Consider the following 23,093-nt stretch of genomic DNA (forward strand, 5'->3'; position numbering starts at 1 on the left):
CGAATTTCAACACAATTTTATTTGTTGGGTATACACTACAATAAAATTCACAAGATGGGTTTCAATGCCTTTGACTCCATTGTCCACAAACGATATCTACGAAGTCAAGTAAGCACAACTGTGTCACTTCAGTTTTTTACAACTGTGTCACTTCACTTCAGTTTTTTTGCACCGTAATTCACAAATCATTGATCACTATTGGAATGCTTTACACCATTGTCTGTACCAACACATCAGTCCCATGTCAGATTACCAGAGTGAATTTCTGTCCCACTGTCATAGAAAACAGCATCACCTTAGTTCAAGCTTGATCCTGAAGCAGAAAAAATACATAACTATTGTTACTATCGTGATTAATGAAATTAATCATCCTGAAATTCAAGAGTAAGAATGAAGTGTTATATATGCACACAATTGTGCTAGGAGAAACCAACCATGTCTTCACAAAAGCAACTTTATCTAAGTTGTTTCATTTGCCTGCTTTAACTATAGGACAAAAATGCTAAAATAATGATTACAGATAGTAAATAACCTACTTGATTCAACCTCTTTTACTCGATCACAGCCCATTGAGAGATGGATATCGGGTGCAGCAAGGCTACTGTAAAAAAAAAACAACACAGAAATGAATATTCAGGTGGAAAATAAACATTGAACTTCATGTTTCTTATAATCTTGTAGCACCATTATTTTCAAGGGGGGTTTCCTTCTTTTCTAGTGGATACATGAAGGCCTTTTCATCAAAAACTAGCAGCGACATTAGTTTCTTTCAAAGTTTCTTTAATTAGTAATGACGATTTTGAAATTTCCAAGGTATTAGCCACATACTTGAACTATGGATCAAAGTCTGAGATTCCATCAAGAAATGATGTAGAAAGAGTGCCGTCACTTAACTGGTCCACATTTCTATGGATAGTATACTTATTGTAATATGTTAGAGAGGACAGATATGGGTTTTAAACACTTGACACCCCGATTCTGCACAAAATGGTGGGCATATAAATTGAGGCAAAAATGGTCAGAAATTTCATTTGATTGATGCAGACTACATTCGAAAGGCCAATGTTTTGTTGCAACATAAATTCTGGTCTGCAGACAACACAAGTTTTCATTAATGATGTTATGAAGGAGGTAAATGTCAGTAACTTTTTTTGATATCAACACAGCTACACACCTTTGTACTGTCCAGTCTCCTGGTTGTTTCCACATCCTAGTTAGCTGACCCTTGTTGATCCAGCTGTTACCCAGTAAAAGGTCACACCGGTTTAACGTCAATATCCAGGCTTACACCTTCCACCAAACACTTGTGGTTTGAATTTCCATTCTATAAAAAAGCATGGTTACCTAATCAGTTAAAATAGAATGGAATGAGATTTCATTTGTTCAATAATCAATTATATTTTTCCTTTTCATTTCAATTATCAGTTTGAGAAACACAGCTACATTACAAACTTTGTCATTAACTGTATAAATATGATTTAAACTGAAAGAGCTATGGCGGGTTGCTATGCCTATTTCACTAAAGGTGAGACCGCTAGTGTGCACGTACCACTGTGTTCAGGTATTTTTATACAGGTAGCTCGATCGGAATCCTGTGTCTAAGAATAGATTAATGTAAACAGCCGAATTCAAGGCCATGGCTATTGATGCATGCATTTCACGATAAAGAAACAATAAAATGCTTATTTCTCGTAATTTTTATGAATTTAAAACAAATAATATGCTATATGTAACGCTCGTACAATCATTACCAACAACTTTTGAAAGGATTTAATTTTCATTACTACTGCCTGCATCATGCCGTTACCTACTCTCTTACAAAACACACATCTTGATTTTGTTTTTCCTGCACCTATGAATGGCAAAATGATAAATATAATTTTTGAATAACATGTCTTACGATCCTTACTTTGTGCTGCAGTCATCCTGCATTTCAAACATATGAAACTGTCCTCAACGATGAAACTTCCCTTATTCACTTCATATTGTTTGTTTGACCTTTTATTGCGTTACACCCAAACTGTTTTAACTAAAGAAACACCTGTCGTAGTTTAAGAAACTCGCTCATCTTAGTTTTTCATTATTTTGAGCACTTTCCCAGAGGAGGACCACTTTTCCGCAATATGATTTGTTTTTGCATATGACATCACAGAATGAAAAACCTTATTCAAAAGTTGGTCCTCAGATGGGAAGATGTTGAAAGTATTTTTTTTAAGTCTGGGAAACCCCATCATTTTCATAGATATAGTGGATATGGCTATATTTGCAGTATATTATTAACAATAATTAATATCTCAGCAGTTCAAAATTCATATTCAATTGGTTTTATATCGATTCTATGCATTTTTGCTGCTAGAAATTATTTACCGATTAATATTTTTTCTGTTTTCATAATTGCAGACTTGAGGAAATATTGGCAGTTTTCCGCCATAGCTCTTTCCTGGAGCACTTTTTTTCTCTCAATTATTTTCACTGGAGCACATTTTTCTCTCTCAATTATTTTCAAACAATGTAGCAAATTTCCATTTAAAATATCATTTCATTATCAAAAGCAATATATTTGCCAAACAGCTTAAATTTGCTGTTTCAGCATTCCACTTATTTCCAGTGAATCGGTGGTATCCGTCACATGTGCATTTCGGTATATGGTCAATTCTTTTCGGTCAAATTTTGTACTAGCTTGCCAAACTAATATAATTCAAAAGCAAGATTCTTTTGTTGAATGTTTTGACATACATGAAAGTCCCATTTCTGCTTTTTGTTGTTGGAGTGAAGACCCCCATTTCCTTCCCAAAACACAAACAAGTAACTTAAACAAGACCTACCTTACCTTACATATGGAGCATGGAGTTCTAAGCTACCTACCAAGATGTAGCCAATATAGATCTTCCGTAGAAACCTGCCAGTATCCTCTATGTACCGTCATATTCAATACTGCTATACAGAAGATCTGTAGCGTTATTCCCAGTAACGATGTTACCCTCACAGTACCACAAGCCTATGTATCCTCATACATTGACATACATTACATCATATAATACAAGTCAATATCCCCAAAACAAACACTGGTATCACAGTCTACACATGCAAGCTATATATACGTCCATCAATTGAACAGGAAAATCACCTTCACAATATCAAGGCCTTGTTCTACAGGATCCCACACTTATATGTTAGAAGTTAGAACTCTTAGTTGCAGCTTCATATTAAGAATTTAAGTTCCTTTTTGAATAGAAAAGCCATTTGTACATAGTATTAAGGTTAATTTTATATTGATATTCTTTCAAGGTTCTCATATATCGGACTTATTCCGTGGACATGTGAACGTCGCTTATTTGAAGTTAACAATGTGCATTGATGAATTGATCATTTTTTATCGACTAGGGATGTCACGTGGACTGCTGTAGAACATCGGTACTTGATATTCTAAACAAGAGGCCCAGAGGGCCTGTATCGCTCACCTGAATATGTTTAAAATAGTTGGTATGAAGTAAAGATATAGCACTCTATGGTAGGTGCTGCAAGTACATATGAAATTTCAGAAAGATCCATCCAGTACTCGAGATATAGCGAGAACAAACTTCAAACAGAGCCCAACCACTTTGCCCCTAGGGGGGTCATACCCACTGTTTATACAAAATTGAGTCCCCTTGGCCCAAGGATGCTCCAGACTAAATAAGGATAAATTCCCTTAATCCCAATGGTCGAAGAAGGGTTTTAAAGGTTTTACCTCTATTTCCCCTATTGGGCCCTGTCCTTTTGCCCCTGGGAGACCACACCAACTGCTTATACAAAATTGAGTCCCCTTGGCCCAAGAATGCTCCAGACTAAATGAGAATAAAATCCCTTAATCCCCATGGTAGAAGAAGGAATTTAAAGGTTTTACCTCTATTTCCCCTATTGGGCCCCGCCTCCAGGGGGGTTAGACACACCGCTCATACAAAAATGGTTCCCCTTCACCCAAGGATGCTTCATACCAAATTTGGACAAAATCCTGTTATTCGTGCAGAAGAAGAAGTTATTTTAAGAATTTGCTATGTTTCCCCTATTGGGCCCCGCCCTTCTGCCCCCACTCACTGTTTATACAAAATTCCCTTTAAAAAAATTGACCAAGATACTCCAGACCAAACTGGGAAGAAATCCCTTCATCCCTATGGTAGAAGAAGGATTTAAAAGGTTTACCTCTATTTCCCCTATAGGGCCCCGCCCGTCTGCCCTCTTGGAGACCACACCCACTGCTTATACAAAATTGAGTCCCCTTGGCCCAAGGATGCTCCAAACTAAAATCCCTTAATCCATATGATAGAAGGATTATAAAGGTTTTACCTCTATTTCCCCTATTGGGCCTCGCCCCTCAGGTCCCACACCCACCGTTTACAAAATTGGTTCCCCTTTACCAAAGAATGCTTCAGACCAAATCCTTTCATTCCTACAGAATAAGAAGGATTTTAAAGAATTTGCTATATTTCACCTATTGAGCCCCGCCCCCAGGGAGGCCACACCCATCGTTTATACAAAATTGAGTCCCCTTGGCGTAAGCATGCTCCAGACCAAATTTAGTCAAAATCTACTTGGCGTTCAGGATAAGTTTTGTTTTAAAGGAAAAGTTGACGGACGAATGACGGACGCTGCAGTATGGCATAAGCTCACCATGGTCTTTAGGACCAGGTGACCTAAAGAGTAAAGACATATTTTATCCGCCCAAGAAATCCTGCAAATGAATCTACCCGATATTTTTGAATTCTCAATATGAGATGTAACCATATGGAGATAGACAGTCAAAAAAAGTCCCAAAGAGATTGAAAGCTGGTCTATCTACACATAATTGGAAGACATAACAAAGAACTTTGAACTAAAATACTTTGTTGCTGTCCTAAATGTATTGTTTTTTGTGTGAAATCTGGTCACAAAACTATGTTTGTACATTTGCCAACATATCTGCATATGAAAGCTGATCAAAACCTTTGCAGTGTATTTCCCACTTTTCTGCTCCCATACATTTTTTACATTAAATTCTCACATACATATATAACATCACTTTGAGGGAGGGTACCACATGAACTTTCAGAAGAAATTTTAATAAGTTCAACTGGGACCAATTTTTAGGGCAAAGAATTGCTTACATACTCAATATAATCAAAAGACCAAATTTAACTTCCACAAAGTAAAAAGTAAAACAAATTTAAGATCTTGTTACCATGAAACTTTTGGTACTAAGAGTTTAACTGATCATGAATATACATTGAGATAAATTGTCTTTAACAATGTTCGATCTGCCATTTTTGTACTTTTGAAAGTCCAGGTTGGGGGGAGGACATCTATAGCTAATCTATGCCTGGGCATAAAGCAAATTTGCCAAATTTGCAGAAGTTATGGTACTTTTGAAATATAAATCTCCCGAGAATGACAGGCCACAATAATATTACAGAACAAAATATTCCACACCCAATTTTGGTTTATAAGCAATTTTGGCACTTGGAGCTCTAGCCCTGATATACAGTTACAAATAAATGTATAAAGTATAGATATTAAGAACAAGAACTACTGAATATCCTATATATTTTATTCCTCGATCTTTCCTGCTAGAGGAGCTAATACATTAAAACGACAACACGCATGATAAAATAATGGTACAACAGACAATGGGAAAAAATATAAAGTAGAGATTTCGTTCCTCTACGTGAATGAAATGCACTGACGAAGAAATGATTGAATGAAGAGTAGGTGTAATCCTCAGCCTGGTCTATTTAAAAGCAATTTCAATTTCTGCTGGATAACACAATTATTCAGCTTACAGCAAGATCTCCAGAGTAGAAACGCAAGTAATCCTCGATTCAATCCATAAGTAGTCTCAGTGTGATATGGAGCTCTACCTTAACTTAAGGTAACTCTACAATCATGGGACACTGCTGTTCATAGCTTCATAGCAATTTGAATAGGTCACTACAGCACAGTGCTGTTCAGGGTTTGTTACATTACGTTTTATACACATCATAGGACTGTATGGCAGACATGGTCCTACGCTAAGGGATGCTGCACACTGGGCCATACAAATCCTTTATAAGTCTATGCCTCACGGATAATAACGAAGGGCAATAATGTGTAAACTAGTCCACTATGTGTTAAGACCCGAAGGAGCTGGTAACTTATGTACATCCAGTAGTTGTCACAATGCTGTAGTGAGCCGACCATAACCTACTACTTTAGGCTAGCTACCAAGCTATGTATGATTTCCTGAGAATCTGCCTGCCTGTATAACTTCTGCTGGTACTATTGCTTTCTCTATACCTGCCTAAATGTAATCAACAAGAAAAATAAAGTGATATAGTGAATCATGATCCAATATATACACAAAACCATTCAGAGATTCTTTTAACAACCCTCTAGCTTCTTGAAAACTTTCCCAGTTACTATATTAAATACAGAATAGCACCCCTTCATAGCAATATTGTAAGCAATTAAATTATCCCTTTTTATATTTATTCCAGTGAAATAAGAAATACCTGCTTTATTTTTATTGTTCTATTTTTGAGACCATCCAATTATTAATCATTAAAGAATATAATTAAAGAATCCCAGATATACAATGGATGCGATACTGACCCCCGTTTCTCTATCGGTAGATTGCGACTGTTTTAGTGAAATCTGCCCCTGCCTACGCCTCCAGCACTTACCTGAGAAGTACACCTATTGATGATCTTGGATGACTTCATCGTCTGTTGTATCCACCACTGTTGTTGTATCCACCAGCTTTGAAGAAAGCAACAAATCAAAAATTAATTAAAATTTCACAAATGGTCTTCAAAAATAAAAATCATTTTATGCCTTTCAATTTTCCATGATTCAAGTTTTTGCCATAGTCTCTTGACAATCTGTCACCATGAAAAGAATATTAAATGCGGAAGGGATATAATGGTCAAAATCAAGTTTTGCCAATGTTGTCTTAAAAATATTTTTTTTAGGCCAAATAAAATTGATAACTTGGTTCTCAGGCCAATTTTTTTCAATTTTTCTTTTGTGTGTAGTTTGTAAAACGTTCATTGTGGGCATTACCTCGTCTTTTTAAAGTTGTGTAGAGACCCATCATTGAGCAAGCCTCCGAAACCCCCTCCCTCACGATGTTCCAGACTGGAATCAAGAACCCCCCATTCCTTATTTGTACCGAAATGAGCGCCATTTGAACACAGACTAATAAGTCATAATCATTTAAACGCTTGCATGTAATTCAATCCTTATTTTTATTCAAACATGTTCGGGACTTCGGCGACTAACGAGTAAAAACATGCGGACCAATTTTACGGATTTATTTAGTGCATTCACATTTTTTTTTAATTACTTTCACGATAAAATCGGCAATGCGGTGCCCTAAAATGAAATGCGCGCAGGCCTGAGAACCAAGTTATCAATTGTTTTTGGCCTTAAGCATTTGTGATTTATTGTTTGTTGGTTTGTGCCAATAAATCATTATGCATACTGAGAGATCTAATATGAAAATAACAAGATGGAACAGAAAACTGTCTCTGGAAAAAGAAAATAATCATTGTGCTCTGCTGTTCACACAAAAATATTCAATCACTGATTATATTGAATATATTGTCATGTGTAAATGTGCACAATCTGCACATCAACAAAAATATCATTTGAATTTTTGTTTCAATTTGGCCCAGTGTGAACACTGGAATAGCACATGTCTATTCTACTGTGAAATACTATAGCTTTGTATAAAATCCATATTTTTCAAAATTAACATTTAGAATGATTATCATTTCATTTATTGTGACCAAGTGCCTAGATCTTCCATCAAGGTTTTGCATCCATTTATACGGATTAGTAACTGATCCTTCCGTTTCTTTGATTACATCTTTTACAAAGATCACTTCAAAATCCAGTTTGAATTGGATCCACTAATGGAAAAAAAAAGATGGATATATTAATACATTAATCAAGATAATATTTTCAATTAAAAAAAAAAGGAAGCTTTCGCCGATATCAACTTAATTATGAAATATGAAAATCCCTTATCACTGAATTAACCTATTACCCTACAGGAAATTTTGGGGTGTACCTATGAACATGATTGGTTTCTAAGACTTATCAGGGTAAGGGGAAAAGATTATCAGAATTTATTTAAGTTAGGTCCTTACATCCATAGGGTCCCTGTCCACGGTTCGAGTAACTGTTCTTCATGGCGCCACCTCCATAATTATCTCCATAATTCTGGCCAAAATTACCACCATAGTTGTTTCCGCCTAACAATCAGAAATAATCAATTCTAAGCATGTGACTCAATATTAACAAGAACAATAACACTTATTAAAAAATCAACAAAGATGGAACTGTCTTTCAAATCTTCAGAAATATTTATAGTTGACCAATATTAAAACAGATAGCATTGTACTAATATGAATCAGCAAGTTTCCAAACAATCCAACAAGATATATCATGGGACTAGGTATTCTGGCATGACTGCAAGTTTTCAAACAATCAAGCAGAACCTTAAAATATTGAACACAAAAATTTCAAAATGTAAGAAATATCAGCATTCCTAAAACATGGGCTGCATATATAAGATACATACATGCCAAACAATGACAGGCTGGAGATGCCACAGACACAGAGACATTATACAAGTACGAACTGTATGATGTACCAATATTTAAACAACTTTTAACAAGTGAAGGTCTTAAAATCATTAACTGGTGGCGTTCAACGAGACAAAGACAGGCTTTTATTAGTATTTCACAGCAGTTCCAGTTATTAGATAGGAGAGGTTATCTAGGCAAAACCGACCAACAACTTAGTAATACTTGGCAGACGAAGTGAAAAGCAGTTTTAGGAAAGGATCACAAATTGAAAGCCACAAACCCAGGATACAAGAAAATAGATTTATCTATGAAGCAGTTGTTTTATAAAACGGTTGATGATCTAGGGTGATGGGAGTACTAAGTAAGTTGTAAACGGTGATGAAATGTGTTTTACAGGCACTGTTTACAGAAAGTGTCCAACAATGATACAAACACTTTGATGGAAAATGCACATACTGGCAGAGAAATCAGCCTGATCTACAAATATGGATATATACAAAGCCAACAGTATTTCACCTTGGTTACCATATCCCCCACTGTAGTTGTCGTAACCTCCACCGCCAGCACCACTGTTCTGGTTCCATCCTCCTCCTCCTCCGCCTTGGTTACCGTACCCGTTTCCATATCCACCACCACCACCTCCTTGGTTTCCATAACTGTTTCCGTAATTTCCTATGAAGCACATACATACATTTGCAAATCATAATTCAGCCTTTTTAACAGACATAATGAAATATTAGAGTCAATTGATTCAAAAGAAATATATTGATACGAAAGATTGTTTGGTACACAACTTAATTGCAATCAATGACAGCAAAGTTTGATGGTGGCAACAAAAGGCTAATGCTTATACATCGTTTCAAAAAGTTGTTTCCAGAACAATTTGACACAACACAGTTCACATTAAGAAGCATCAAGAAAATATACCTCTATATAAATATCAAGTTAAGAAAGTTGAGCACATTAACATTTTTATCAAATCTATACATGAGACAGGACTCGGAACAGGTTTTTGTTACGTCTCATATGTTAACACCTTGGTTAAAATTGATACCTACCCTGATTGTAACCACCCTGATTGTAACCACCCTGGTTGTAGCCACCTTGGTTCCAGTCATTGAATCCACGACCTTTTCGGTACAGAATCTTAAGTTAGTTCATGTTAGATTTAAATCTAACTTCTAGGAAGCAAGCAAGCTTCAGTGATCACTTCCATTTACAAATGAAGAAAGACCTTTTTTTTTTTAAAGATTTCTCCCTCCTTTGCAGTAATTTGTCTACTTTCAATTTTTCAATTAACTATTATTTCTTTATAAATAATAACCGTGACTGAAATTGGCACCCTGGTATATTAACCAAGGTATTATCATTCAAAGTTTGTTAAATCTGTTAAGATATTAAGTTGCTAGAGCTGGAAAAAAAAAATAAGGTTAACAATGTATGACCTTGGCCTTAACATTGGCACACTTAAAACATAAACCTGTCCCAAGTATTCTCATAGTTTACCTTTTGACGATCAAAATCAATTTCAAAATGAAATTGCTAGTAATTGGTCAACAACTGGCAAACAATGATAGTGACCTTGACTTTACATTCATGAAACAAATTCATCAGAGATATCCAATCATCATAATCAACCTTTCTATAAAAGTGTGTTAAGAAATGATGTCTTTAAACTGACGACACAGAACTAACTGATGATTATCTAAAAATAGCAAGTGGCTTTGACCTTGTAACCCTGGAGTACAAACACATCTTGCATTTTTACATACTCAACTTTCATATAAAACTTAATCAAGTCTGGACAAGAAATTTTCTACCTCCACCACCTCTACCTCCTCGTCCCCCACCACGTCCCCCGCGGCCAGAGTCTCCACCCCGTTGATTTTCCTTAGCAACAGCTTTTTTTACCTCCACTTCTTTTCCATTCAGTGTGAAGAATTTCTTTACTGTAATAGAGACACAAAAAAATGTTTTTAATTTTAGTAGTCACTACAAAGACTCGAGACCATTGGTCATGGGTTTAAAATATTATGATTATACTTTCTTGTAAATATCATGAAATGGAAACTTAACTTTTCTTTTAACTGCTAAACACTATATTGGTTTCATTGCAATAGTCATGTTATTATGATAATCTTAACCCTTACAGGGCTACCTGGTTTTAAAGTTGATGTTTTAACTTTTTAAATGAAAATTAATGTCTATAGATTAGTTTTGATGGTATTCTGCCCAAATCCGAATTAAGATTTATTAATTTTTATGCCACATGTTGAAGAGTAGTTATATGGAGTTACAGGTATAAACCTTTAAAACACATTTGATTTATCAAATTGCTATAAACATAATCACTGAAATAATTTTCCAATACCTAGTCCTATACTTACGAACACATTTGTCAACTGAGTCAGTATCCTGGAATTCTACGAAGCCGAATCCTTTGACTTTGTTACTTTCCTTATCCCGAATGAGATCAACTCGTTCAATATCTCCATAAGTACAGAAGGCTTCCTTCACTTGGTCTTCCGAAGTGTCATCCTTCAGACCACCAATGAACATCTTCTTTGTCGACTCCTGTGGTTCGTTAAACTGCCACAAAAGAAGGTAACAGTGCATAATGTGCCAACTTATATCTGAGCTATTCCAAAAACTATGTAATGGGGATCAGGAAACCACTTTTTATGCGACTGCCACCAATTTATCATTTTTCTCAATACCCAAACAACTGTTTTTGGAAAGAAAGCAATGTATATCATTTTAAAACATTCTATACAAGTTCTTTTAGATATACTTGTACTGCTCTGTGAAATGATCTTACTGAGGAGACAGGAAACGCTACAAGCCTTCTGTGTCTTAAAAAGTTGCACTTTATCAACTATTTTAAATCAACAACATAGAGCAATATGAATTTGCAAAAGCTTAACTGTGATATTGGTCTGTCCTAAAGCCAGTTTTATTTCAACTTTATCATTTGAATTATCCCTACGGTGTATGTTTTATTAAAATTCCATTCATAGTTGAAGTGATGGCGCAGTGGGCAGACCTCGCAGGATGGGACCTCCCCAACTCTTGGAAAGCTCCATTGTGCCTCACTGAACTATTATCTTATACCGGTAATATTATATGTACTTTCTTTGTTTATTTATTCTCCATGCAAGTGATTTTATGTAAAATTTTAAAGTGTGTTGTTGTACATTGTATATATGTCTTTTACAGGGCCATATTGTAAACTAGTCGAAAGTCTAAGTATGTTACCGTCTAACTAAAAGATTTTATTATTATGTATAGTTGAATGTTATCAGCTCATCTGATCTATTGTGCCGACAGATTATCTGCTTATAATACCAGTGACAATGATTTTTGAAAGGCAAACTAAAATGCACTCCAAAGTAATTCCTTTCAGTGATGAAGCTCTATATTAGTTTGATTAGATTCGTCCAAAAGGAACTTAAGATATGAGCAGAAACTAAGAGGGGGGATGCACATGCATCTTTGCTGCATGCGCTCTGATTGTGACCAGATGGATTATTCCCAATCAACTTTACCTCCCTTGGCATTGCCCTTTTTGTCTCTACATCTCTGGTGTTAATCTTGTGAGGTCGGTTTTCTTGGGACAAATCCACTTCCGATGCGTACTTGTAAGTGATGAACCCGAAGCCTCTTGACCTATGCAAGGAAAATAGCGCATGTATGGGTTATATGTTTTTGTCTGTACAACACACCATTCAAAACTGAACTTTAAGCCACAGGCTAACTAATACCTCCCACTACCAGAAGTGATCAACTTTCATAAATATCAGTCCAAGACAACCAGCAGTACTTCAGACAAAATATATAAATGTAACCAAACAAGAGTACCGCGGGGCGGAACAATATACGCCCGTCGAATGTCATAAAGTGTTATATACTTTCTTACATTCAAATAAGATCTGCATCATTCTAAGAGTGGTTAGCTGATATGCTACAAAAAATGTAGGAGAAAATCTCAGGACAAAAAATCAGATACTGAAATGAACAAAGGGCAATAACTTTTGGAAAAATTATCGAATCAAAATTCTTTTCAGGGAGACACAACTTCATAACATGATTACGATGTATACCAAGTTTAAAAGAGATTGGTCAAAAAATGTAGGAGATTTCCAGACAAACAAAAGTTTACGCCAGCCAGCTGACCAACCCCATACCATAATGCTCCCTTCAAATTTGACGGGCGTATAAAAAGGGGTTAAATATAAAACTGTTTTTGAAAAGTCAAAATAAATATAAACTGCAAACACATTACTATTTCAGGACACAGCACATGTGTACCAATTTTTTATAAACATAAATTTAGCATCAAAAGTAAGTAGCAGTACCAGAAACACTATCCCATATGTAGTATTCTCATAATTGTTTATTGTACAAAGTTTGATCAAAATATTTTCTGTGATGTGATACCTTTTAGTGTTAGGATCTTTCATTACAACACAGTCAGTGATCTCGCCCCATTTCCCAAAATGCTCTTTCAAGCCTTCTTCTGTTGTCTCATAACTTAAACCTCCAATGAAGATTTTTCTGAACTGTTCAGCTTCTGGGTCCTGTTCTGCACGTGGATACTGACGTCGTTGTCCTCCTCTGCTGTGGTTTTGGTACTATTGTTGGAAAAAAAAGGAAGAACATTATTTTAAGATATGAAATATAATATTAATGCCTGTACCGCTAAAATGACAAGCTATAATATTTTTTACTTTCGGGAGTAAACCCGGATGTGCATACAGCTTGTTCAGTTTACTGTTATTAATCTGATTATCAATGCTGTCTAAATGCAAGTAAAAACTGAAAATATCATATACTGCAAATGTACTTTTAGAAAAAAAACATGACAACAATATATCTTACATGTAAAATGAGGCTTATAAGTCTTGAACGGCTCACCTAGCTATTCTGGATACAAGTTAAAAAGTGTTGGGGCCTGTGAACCTTTTCAAATTATTTACCATATGAAAGCATGGGTTAGACTTGTAAACCTTTTCAACATCAACCTGTGGCCAAATATTACAAGTATTCAATTGTGTATCCCTGCCCTCAGCACCCAAAGGAAGTTTACATGTTCAGTTGTGTATCCCTGCCCTCAGCACCCACAGGAAGTTTACATGTTCAGCTGTGTATCCCTGCCTTCAGCACCCAAAGGAAGTTTACATGTTCAGTTGTGTATCCCTGGCCTCAGCACCCAAAGGAAGTTTACATGTTCAGTTGTGTATCCCTGCCCTCAGCACCCAAAGGAAGTTTACATGTTCAGTTGTGTATCCCTGGCCTCAGCACCCAAGGAAGTTTACATGTTCAGTTGTGTATCCCTGCCCTCAGCACCCAAAGGAAGTTTACATGTTCAGTTGTGTTGCCTGCTTGTCTGGTCCATTATCAAAACTAGTTGCGAGACAGTAGTCAATACCTTGGTACTATATATATAATCACAACCATTTGTACTATAAGCTGTTTCTTTTGATAATTCCTCTAACTTTGGAAATTAATTCCTGTTGCATTCAAAGTATTTGCCTCTAATACAATGTACTTTAATATTAGATATCAGTTTTATATGCATAAATGAGGACGATTTTTCCTCATAATCTGGTCATGTTCAAGTTATTAAGAAAAGGGCACAACTATATCAATATTTTCCTAAACTGGTCATGCAGAAGCCGAAGTGTGGAAAGACATTGACTGGCACTTCCCATACATTTACCTCAATACCTATAATCAAAATATTAGTATGAATATAAAAATACACTGCTAGCTACTCACCATTTTGTTTCTGTTTTATTTTCTTCTTACAATATGAAATCTGAAATGAAAAAAAAATGATTTCATAACAACCCCAATATGAAATCTGAATTTCAGTCTTGGTGATCAACTTAACCATCAAAGGAGCAGGGAGGCTTTAACCCACCACCACCCATATTTTATTCATACCAGAATGAAGTACTGCCATTGATCTTTTTGCAAGAACTAATAGAAATTGTTGGTACATGAAAAATTACAACAGTGAACACTGTCACCAACTTTACGATGGTATTCAATTACCTTAGGCTGCTTCTCAGAATGAAACACGTCTTTTATCTTTTCATTTTACACATTTAAACATTATGCATTAATCAGCATAATTAAAAAATAAATTTAATTGCTTCAGTAACACATTGAACCTCAATATCTACTATAATACCTCAGATATGTGTTCTGTATACTGCTAATTGAAAATCAGGTCATGTGATGATGTTGCCTTTGGAATTTCCAAAATCTATCACCTCTTGTGACATGAGCATTTACGTGCATAATGGCAACCCGTGAATGGATAATAAAGAATAGGTGCATTTTGTGCTTGTGAAATGAAGGACAATTAACAGTAGTGGGAAAAATTGCATGGAGAAAAGAGACGTACTCCTTTTATTTTCATTTATTTTTTATTCATAACAATAATAATTATTAATATATGTAGTGACTTTATATACTGTCACTGAATATACAAAATCTCAAATGTTCTTGGAATATATTTGAATTATATTTCTCAATGCAACTTTACCAACGTAAGAGTTATTTCCCTTACACTGGATTGGATACAATTTTGACACGGTGCAAATTCTTGTCAAACAGCAGCGACAGTTGTGTCATGTTCTTAAATTGTTACATTTTATAAATAAATACACCAGAAAAAACATGCTGTGTTACAGAAATGTTTGATAAGCATACACGTTTCACATATTGTCTCGTCTCGGAGCCATTAACGTCATCAACCTAATGATGTTAACCTCATGAAAATGCAAAAAGTGACTATGACTGCACACAAAAAATGAAACTCATCTTTCCAAAGGTACTTAGCTTTTTTCTTTAATCAACTAGAAATGTGTTTTTTGATGCAAGATGGTAAGGCGGGGTCGACATATATGATCATTGGGCATAAGGCGACAGTACCCAAATCAGATCACAAAACCATTTTATTGATTCATTGAAAAATCTGAGGAGGAATTATATCCATTTATGGTTGTATCAAAGGAAGAATATCAATGGGTGTTCTTACAAACTAAATTAGCATGTGAACCTCACTTGAGATATTTATAGAATGCTCTGAAGTCACCCATCAGCGTCTCCGTTTTTTGCGAATGTTGGGACCCAAATTGGATCACGGCTTGAATTTTGCAGTATCATGCATTTCAAATGAATATTTTTTTGTCCACATACTAACATTTTCTAATGACCTTTAGAATTTATACAACAAAAAGTATTTCTATAGTGTGCATTTATTCCTCTAGTCCAAAACTGAATGCATAGTCGTCGCGCATGCCATTTTTTTTTAAACGTAATAAAAAAACACCGACACTTGAGTTTAAATAACATTTTCTTGTGCTATTTGAACTTTTAAATAATCATCTGTAGACAAACAAAAGGCCCATGGGCATTAACGGTCACCTGATATATTTATACAAAGAGTTGATTTTGTTTTTAACACGAACAGAAATATTCAAAGTGACAAAAACCAATAAAACCACCTTATTCCAATATCTAGCATACAGATTTAAGACTAAATAGTATTTGAAACTAGCACCTGATTATAAACAAGGAAAAGGAAGAAATTTTAGCCAACTGACTCCTTTGGGCCCCACCCTACAGCCCTTGGGGGGTAGGGCTGGCTCAAAAATTTTTTAGTATCAAACTGACAACTCAGGGTTATAATTCCAATCAAGTTATTAACATGTAATATTCAAAGTATCATTTGCCATTATAAACCATAATACATTTTGCCAACAAACTGCAACCCAATACTGATAATGCTAATCTAAATTGAATTATTTCCAATGGAAATTAAACAAATGTTGGTCCAAAATGTGATTTCCCTATATAAACTAGTCAATTTACCCCCTCCCCAGGGGGAAACGTGAGACCCCAGGGTCAAGAAATTCACAATTTTGGTAAAGCACCTAAGACCCTTCCATCTATGAAGAGTATTGAATTCTACCATATCTGGGTCTTGAGAAGAAGATTTTTGAAATTTTAGTGAATTCAACCCTTTTTGGTCCCGCCCCTGCAGGCCGGGGACCACCGGCAACTGTTTTTGTTGACCTTTGGCCATGAAAGATTTCTGAAAAATTTCATTGAAATTGGTTCAGCAGTTTTTGCAAAAGTGATCCGATTTGGGTCCTGCCACCTGTTTCTGTCATGGCAAAATATAAATCACACCTATCTCGAAAAAAACAAATTATGAGTAGGGTGCGATTTTGTTTTTGTGAGGGCAATTTTTATAGACAGAAACAAATGCCTGCCATTGCGGTGGCATTTGGACCGAAAGTTGATCTAACCCCCTTTAACGCGTGAAATTNCAAAGTGACAAAAACCAATAAAACCACCTTATTCCAATATCTAGCATACAGATTTAAGACTAAATAGTATTTGAAACTAGCACCTGATTATAAACAAGGAAAAGGAAGAAATTTTAGCCAACTGACTCCTTTGGGCCCCACCCTACAGCCCTTGGGGGGTAGGGCTGGCTCAAAAATTTTTTAGTATCAAACTGACAACTCAGGGTTATAATTCCAATCAAGTTATTAACATGTAATATTCAAAGTATCATTTGCCATTATAAACCATAATACATTTTGCCAACAAACTGCAACCCAATACTGATAATGCTAATCTAAATTGAATTATTTCCAATGGAAATTAAACAAATGTTGGTCCAAAATGTGATTTCCCTATATAAACTACTCAATTTACCCCCTCCCCAGGGGGAAACGTGAGACCCCAGGGTCAAGAAATTCACAATTTTGGTAAAGCACCTAAGACCCTTCCATCTATGAAGAGTATTGAATTCTACCATATCTGGGTCTTGAGAAGAAGATTTTTGAAATTTTAGTGAATTCAACCCTTTTTGGTCCCGCCCCTGCAGGCCGGGGACCACCGGCAACTGTTTTTGTTGACCTTTGGCCATGAAAGATTTCTGAAAAATTTCATTGAAATTGGTTCAGCAGTTTTTGCAAAAGTGATCCGATTTGGGTCCTGCCACCTGTTTCTGTCATGGCAAAATATAAATCACACCTATCTCGAAAAAAACAAATTATGAGTAGGGTGCGATTTTGTTTTTGTGAGGGCAATTTTTATAGACAGAAACAAATGCCTGCCATTGCGGTGGCATTTGGACCGAAAGTTGATCTAACCCCCTTTAACGCGTGAAATTACTCTGAACCTTAGTTCAGGTCCAAATTCTCAGGTACCCGTGTTCCAACCCTATGATTTCACCATGCATGGTCATCGATAGAAAAAAAATGCATCATATATCACCTAAACAGAATAAAAGGACATTATATATAGTGCACAACTAGAAATTATATTTCACGGGAAAGAAGCTACCAAAACATTGCACGATTATCGATACAAATGAGACAAGAGGGCCAAGAAATCAAAGATGGCGTCCAATGAAAAAACAAAACGGGCTGGGTCATTAAAGCGAAATTTGCAGCAATTATATACCACCTGCTGTTGAAATCATTATATTAGTAAACTATAACATGACATGAAACTACTATCTGAATTCTTGAATATTATTGTATGTCTCTGTAATCAAAAATGCGTTTTTGTACACTATAATCACAATACCCTTTCTTCTTCCTGTTGTAGACGGCGGCTTGAAGAGAAATGTCACGTGATTCGAATTATTAGCATTGACACGTTTAATTGGGAAATGATTACTGATAATCTGTCAAAGTGAATTAATATATACAAAAGGATATAAATCATATAGTTAAGTCGATTTAAAAGAACGAGCAAAAATCAATTAGCACTCACGATAAATGCCGGAACGTTTCCCGCGTAGACCTCGTTCCGGGATCACATCTCCGCACATGCGTAGTACCAGAGCATCCATATTTCCCGGCACTTTGTTGTGCAGACTCAGAGGTAAATGTGTGGTTCCCATAAGGTTGTAAATGTTATGGTTTAGCATGTTATCGTCACTGGCAAAGAACGATATCATTACTTTCATTTAACAGTACATATTATGTTTGCACTTTAATGGTGATATAATAATGGAAAGATGTAATCGTAATCATGCCCGATGTCAAAATGGCGCCTTCAATAACAATGAGGGTCTTGCGGCACCTCTTTTAGTATATTTATCTAAAATCTGTTTCTACAGCTAGTTAATGAATGAGGATTAGCAGAATTGTTTTTATGCTTAATTTTAATCGTAAAATAATTCCATTAGCTATTTGCATTTTCTACTGGAATTTCTTAAGACATTTTTTCTTCAATTTTGAAGACCTGATGATGATGAGTTCAATGATCAATTTCATTATGCATTGGCGATTGTCGTATTTCAGGAACACTTTTTACTCGATGGCTTTGTTAAGTATTTCTTAAAAGTTGCATGATTTGAAATGCGTTTGTTGTTTCAAACTGGAGTTGTGAAATGAACGTTATTCACCAGACCGGTATATGGTGCACGAGTACAACATTAAGACAGATTTTAACGACAAGGAACCTTTTAATAGCATCATCATGATCAGAAATCGTTTTCTGCACTTTCTACTGTTGGAACTGTTATCAACACCCACCCCACCCCTCTCGAAGTATGGAAACATCGACATACTAGATGCTTTTAGTAGTTTTGCCCTGAATCACTTTCACCTTTGGTCGTTTCAACCGAATAATTTATTTCAGTTGAAACTTTTTAGACCGTTTGTCGTTATTTATGGCTAATATGGTCTCTTTTAGAGTTTCCCAAAGCCTAGAGTTATTTGTCATTGGACTCGGATTTGTACATGGTAGACTAGATGTTAGCATTGTATACATTTCATGAAATTCTTCAGACAACACAATTGTCAATGAAATGTGAAAAAGTAAGTTTCTAAAGTCAAGTTTTGCTACTAATAGGATTGCACAATTCACAGAACAATTATTTTATATTTTGTTGCTGAAAATTTTAACCCACATGCAGACAATCGACCAAGTAATAAACCTTTTGACCATTTGATATGCATTCCATTTCGGCTGAAAAACATGCTTTCAATATTTGTGTTGCCTTTTTTGGCGGCAGCGTAAACGTTTTTGCTTTTAAGTAAGTTACACTGAAAATAAAACCAAACTTGGACCATAGATGCATCTTGGGTAGTAAATCTTAACTTATAAATCAAATGCTGAACGTGGCCTACTTTTCATGGTCCATTGACTGTCAGCATCTCCATCAACATTAAATTTTTGCGTTTAAGTCAATTGCCCCATACCTGGTGTATGTTTCATGGGCCAGTATTATTTCTGTTTTTCTCAAGAACAAGCAGGTGTTACTTAGTTATTGTCATTTGGTTAAACAAAATTGTTTAATATGAATTACAACATGGTATTTAGTCAATTGGACTATGATCAAAGTCCAATTGACACATTCTAACAAAATGCTCTTTGTTTGCTACTAAAGTCTTTTTATTTAAAAGTAAGCTAACATAATAGATTGACTTACTTAACTGAACCTTCTTTGTGTAATTCTTTCAATACATACAAAAAGAGGTTCATCCTGTACAAAAATAGATAATTCTATAAATATAGATAATAAATATAGAATATTACTCTAACAAAAACTTGCTGCATATGGTTGATGGCCATGGGTTATGATTAAAATAACCATTTAAAAGGTATAAAATGTTTGTTTAGGCTGAAGCTTTTGCAGTCGTTGAATATGATATGGAAAAGTGAAATGTTTGAAATATTAAATAGGCTTGTTTATTAAAAATTGATCATGGTAAAGCATTAAATGCCTATTGGTTTACTATTTTGTTCTACATTGTTTTCCTCCTTTACAAACAGGTTGTACTTGAGACTATACCATCCAGCACGCTGGCGGAAATAAAGGAAAAGAAGCGCCCAGGGCCAGGGGATGCTGGTGAGGATGATGATGGCGAGGAGGAGGAAGAGTATACTGTTGAGAAAGTTGTAGATGTTCGAATGAAGTCTGGCAAGCGAGAGTATCTCCTCAAATGGAAAGGATATCCAGAGTAAGAACAAATAGATATGAAACAATGTTAGGATGAAAAATTAGAATACTTTCCAGTGGGTTTTTGGGTTCCTTTCCCCATAGATTCTTATTGGGGCTTTTCACCAACTGGTGAAAAGACCTATTGTTTTTGTTGTTTCTTGTTTTTATTCTTGTTATTCTTCTGCCGTATTTTGTGGAGTCTGTATCTTTTTATGGGTAAAAGATAGGTTAATAGTCTTTTAGGAATGTTGTAGGCCATGCCAAGGTCTGAAGATGTTCCAGGAACATTTCCAAGTAGGTCAAAAATCCAATATGGCCGTCATGATGTCATAGGTTATAAACTTTAAAAACCGCTATAACTGGAAAACCGTTGATTGTACAGAGATGATGCGATTATTTTATTTGTAGATAATTTCCATATCTAACTTTTTCTCATTCAGGGTTTGAACAGACCTTGAAATGGCCCTTAAAACAAGGCTTAGCTTTGAAAATGGTGTAAAGGCCTTAACCAGCCTTAAATTTCACTAAGAGGCCTTTGAATTTTGGAAAATGAGGCCAACATAAAAAAAAAATGTTTGTTTCCCTCGCCCCAACCGGGTCAAAAATGAGACCCCCCCCCACCCCAGTCAAAAGATTATTGCCCCCAAAATGCGATGTGCGACAAGATCGCATTGTCATCATCTGTCTGAATTAAGTACAAGGACGTGTCAAAAGTGTTACCCATCGTGGTAAATCGGTTATACAGCTTTTCAAAAAAGTGCACATGGAACGTGTTGAACGATTTAACTTCAGATGATGGTCACAACGTAGATAAATTAGATGAAGTGACAGTTTCTGCGTCTGATAAGATGGCTAACTTTTACTCCAACAATGTTAGAGGTTTTACACGGTATAAAAGTATATCGTGTTGACATACATTTAAATGTTCAACAGGGTTCAATACATTTTTCTTTCCATAAATCTATGATTAAATGAGAAGAAGTTCCTCTTTCGAAGCGAAGCAGACAACATTGGCCATGATTTTCCGGTTAGTACAAAAACGGATTACATGCAATGTTCTACAAACGGAATACTCTGTTTCAATTCGTTCCGTTTGAAATCCCCTCTGCTATTTTGTATCGACCCAAGAAGTCATGTTGTAAAAGTAAGTCAGAGAAGTGATATAACGACAGACATGCATTTTGAGTGTTCCATTCCTTAATATATTATATATTTGTGGCTGTGGCATACATATGGGATAAATATTATATGAACCACTAAAGTGAATTTTTCAAGCCGATTTTGCTCCGCCCAAATTTCGGGTGGATTCTGCATCAAAGAATTACTGCCAAGGAAATAAGAGGTCGCAGTCGGCAAAATCATATCCGATAGAAAGAAGACCGACCAGCAGCCTCTTATGTTATAGGAGAAGGCTATCTGTGACTTTTGAGCCCCATTTTGATTTAAGAGTAAATAAGAAATCCCTAAAAGAAATCCAAAGAAGACTTTAGTCAATTAATCTATGGGCCCTTTTGATTTTAGTATTTGTGTGTTCGATTGTTTTGTTCTAGTCGGACACTTTAAATGTATTATTATAAATACATACAGGGGTCGACACTAACGGTAGACCGGAGGACCGGGTCCACCAAAATCTTGGACGGTCCACTTAATCTCCAAAGCTGGTAGACCGCCAGTCCACCACATATTACTTGATTAGTGTATATATATTTGAGAATGTTGTTCAGAAATATACTAATAAAGACTTTATTTACTTCGCCAGCCGAAAATCCCATCTGGTTAAAAAATGTATCGTATTTTCGTGTTGTTAACCCGCTAAAAGTTGTCGTTATCATTCTTGGACGAGTGAAGTGCGTGAATCCGCTTGCGGTAAGTCGGAATCTTTTCAGCGTTTGAGTCGCTTGTGGTATAGTTTGCCGCTATTATAAGCACTAAAATGACGATGACGTCACGATCACGGTGGTCAACCGGTAAATGAAGGTAAACTTAGCCTCACAATTTCGTGTTACGTTTACGTTTTAATTTCTATCGTATTCTAGCGTACATCGTTTAGGTGATCGTGTCTGTCGATTAACTTAGTATCTGTACTAGACTAGTACCGTATCGCCTGTGTCGCGATTTTTAAATGGCTTGGTTTACAACCACTGGCAAAAAAAGAGTTAAAAACTTCACCAGAACAAAAACAACACGAAGTTTGTATGGGCAACAAAAAGGATGATATCCTTTCAGGAGTCATGGAAAAATCGTTTACATGGCTCAATAATGATACTGACACAAACTTAATGAAATGTAGGGTATGCTGCACTCAGAAGATGATTCCGAAATGTCCAGGAAGGATTGAATAGAGGTGCAACAAAATACGTAAAGACTACTGTTGGGGCAAATTTGTTTGACATTCTGACTGTATATTGAGATAAAGATCATATAAAAAAGGTATAATACTATAAAAAAGTATATTATTTTATCCTTATTTTTTCATATGATCTTTATCTCAATTTACAGTCAGAATTTCAAACACCTTTGGA

At 35.7% G+C, this 23,093-nt stretch overlaps 2 protein-coding genes across 11 annotated transcripts in view; one reads left to right on the forward strand and one right to left on the reverse strand.

Moving 5' to 3' along the window:
* On the reverse strand, window positions 1-18,414 carry LOC110443041 (heterogeneous nuclear ribonucleoprotein 87F-like). Of its 10 annotated transcripts, XR_002462071.1 has the most exons (13): window positions 18,204-18,265; window positions 14,364-14,403; window positions 13,023-13,216; window positions 12,131-12,251; window positions 10,973-11,174; window positions 10,406-10,534; window positions 9,644-9,715; window positions 9,102-9,257; window positions 8,145-8,249; window positions 6,675-6,750; window positions 1,175-1,324; window positions 537-601; window positions 1-313 (listed from the first exon to the last, which is right to left on the reverse strand). XR_002462071.1 is itself a non-coding variant. In XM_021486992.1 (11 exons), exons 2-10 carry the CDS (start codon window positions 14,364-14,366, stop codon window positions 6,710-6,712), a joined length of 1,023 nt encoding a protein of 340 aa, XP_021342667.1. In that variant the 5' UTR covers window positions 14,367-14,403; window positions 18,393-18,414; the 3' UTR covers window positions 5,547-6,292; window positions 6,675-6,709. The 10 variants fall into 10 exon arrangements, 8 of the variants coding, with proteins under 8 accessions (XP_021342667.1, XP_021342669.1, XP_021342668.1 ...); XR_002462072.1 differs by lacking the exon at window positions 8,145-8,249 and having other exon boundaries at window positions 9,111-9,257; XM_021486992.1 differs by lacking the exons at window positions 1-313; window positions 537-601; window positions 1,175-1,324; window positions 18,204-18,265 and adding exons at window positions 5,547-6,292; window positions 18,393-18,414.
* LOC110443077 (chromobox protein homolog 1-like) overlaps window positions 18,013-23,093 on the forward strand; it is a 12,664-nt gene continuing 7,583 nt past the window's right edge. Inside the window, exons 1-3 of the mRNA XM_021487059.1 lie at window positions 18,013-18,044; window positions 18,386-18,503; window positions 20,403-20,590. Coding sequence (XP_021342734.1) covers window positions 18,013-18,044; window positions 18,386-18,503; window positions 20,403-20,590 — 338 coding nt within the window. The remainder of the gene's footprint in view (window positions 18,045-18,385; window positions 18,504-20,402; window positions 20,591-23,093) is intronic.

Source organism: Mizuhopecten yessoensis, unplaced genomic scaffold (assembly GCF_002113885.1).
Source record: "Mizuhopecten yessoensis strain PY_sf001 unplaced genomic scaffold, ASM211388v2 scaffold716323, whole genome shotgun sequence".
NCBI classification, from domain to species: Eukaryota; Metazoa; Mollusca; class Bivalvia; order Pectinida; family Pectinidae; genus Mizuhopecten; species Mizuhopecten yessoensis.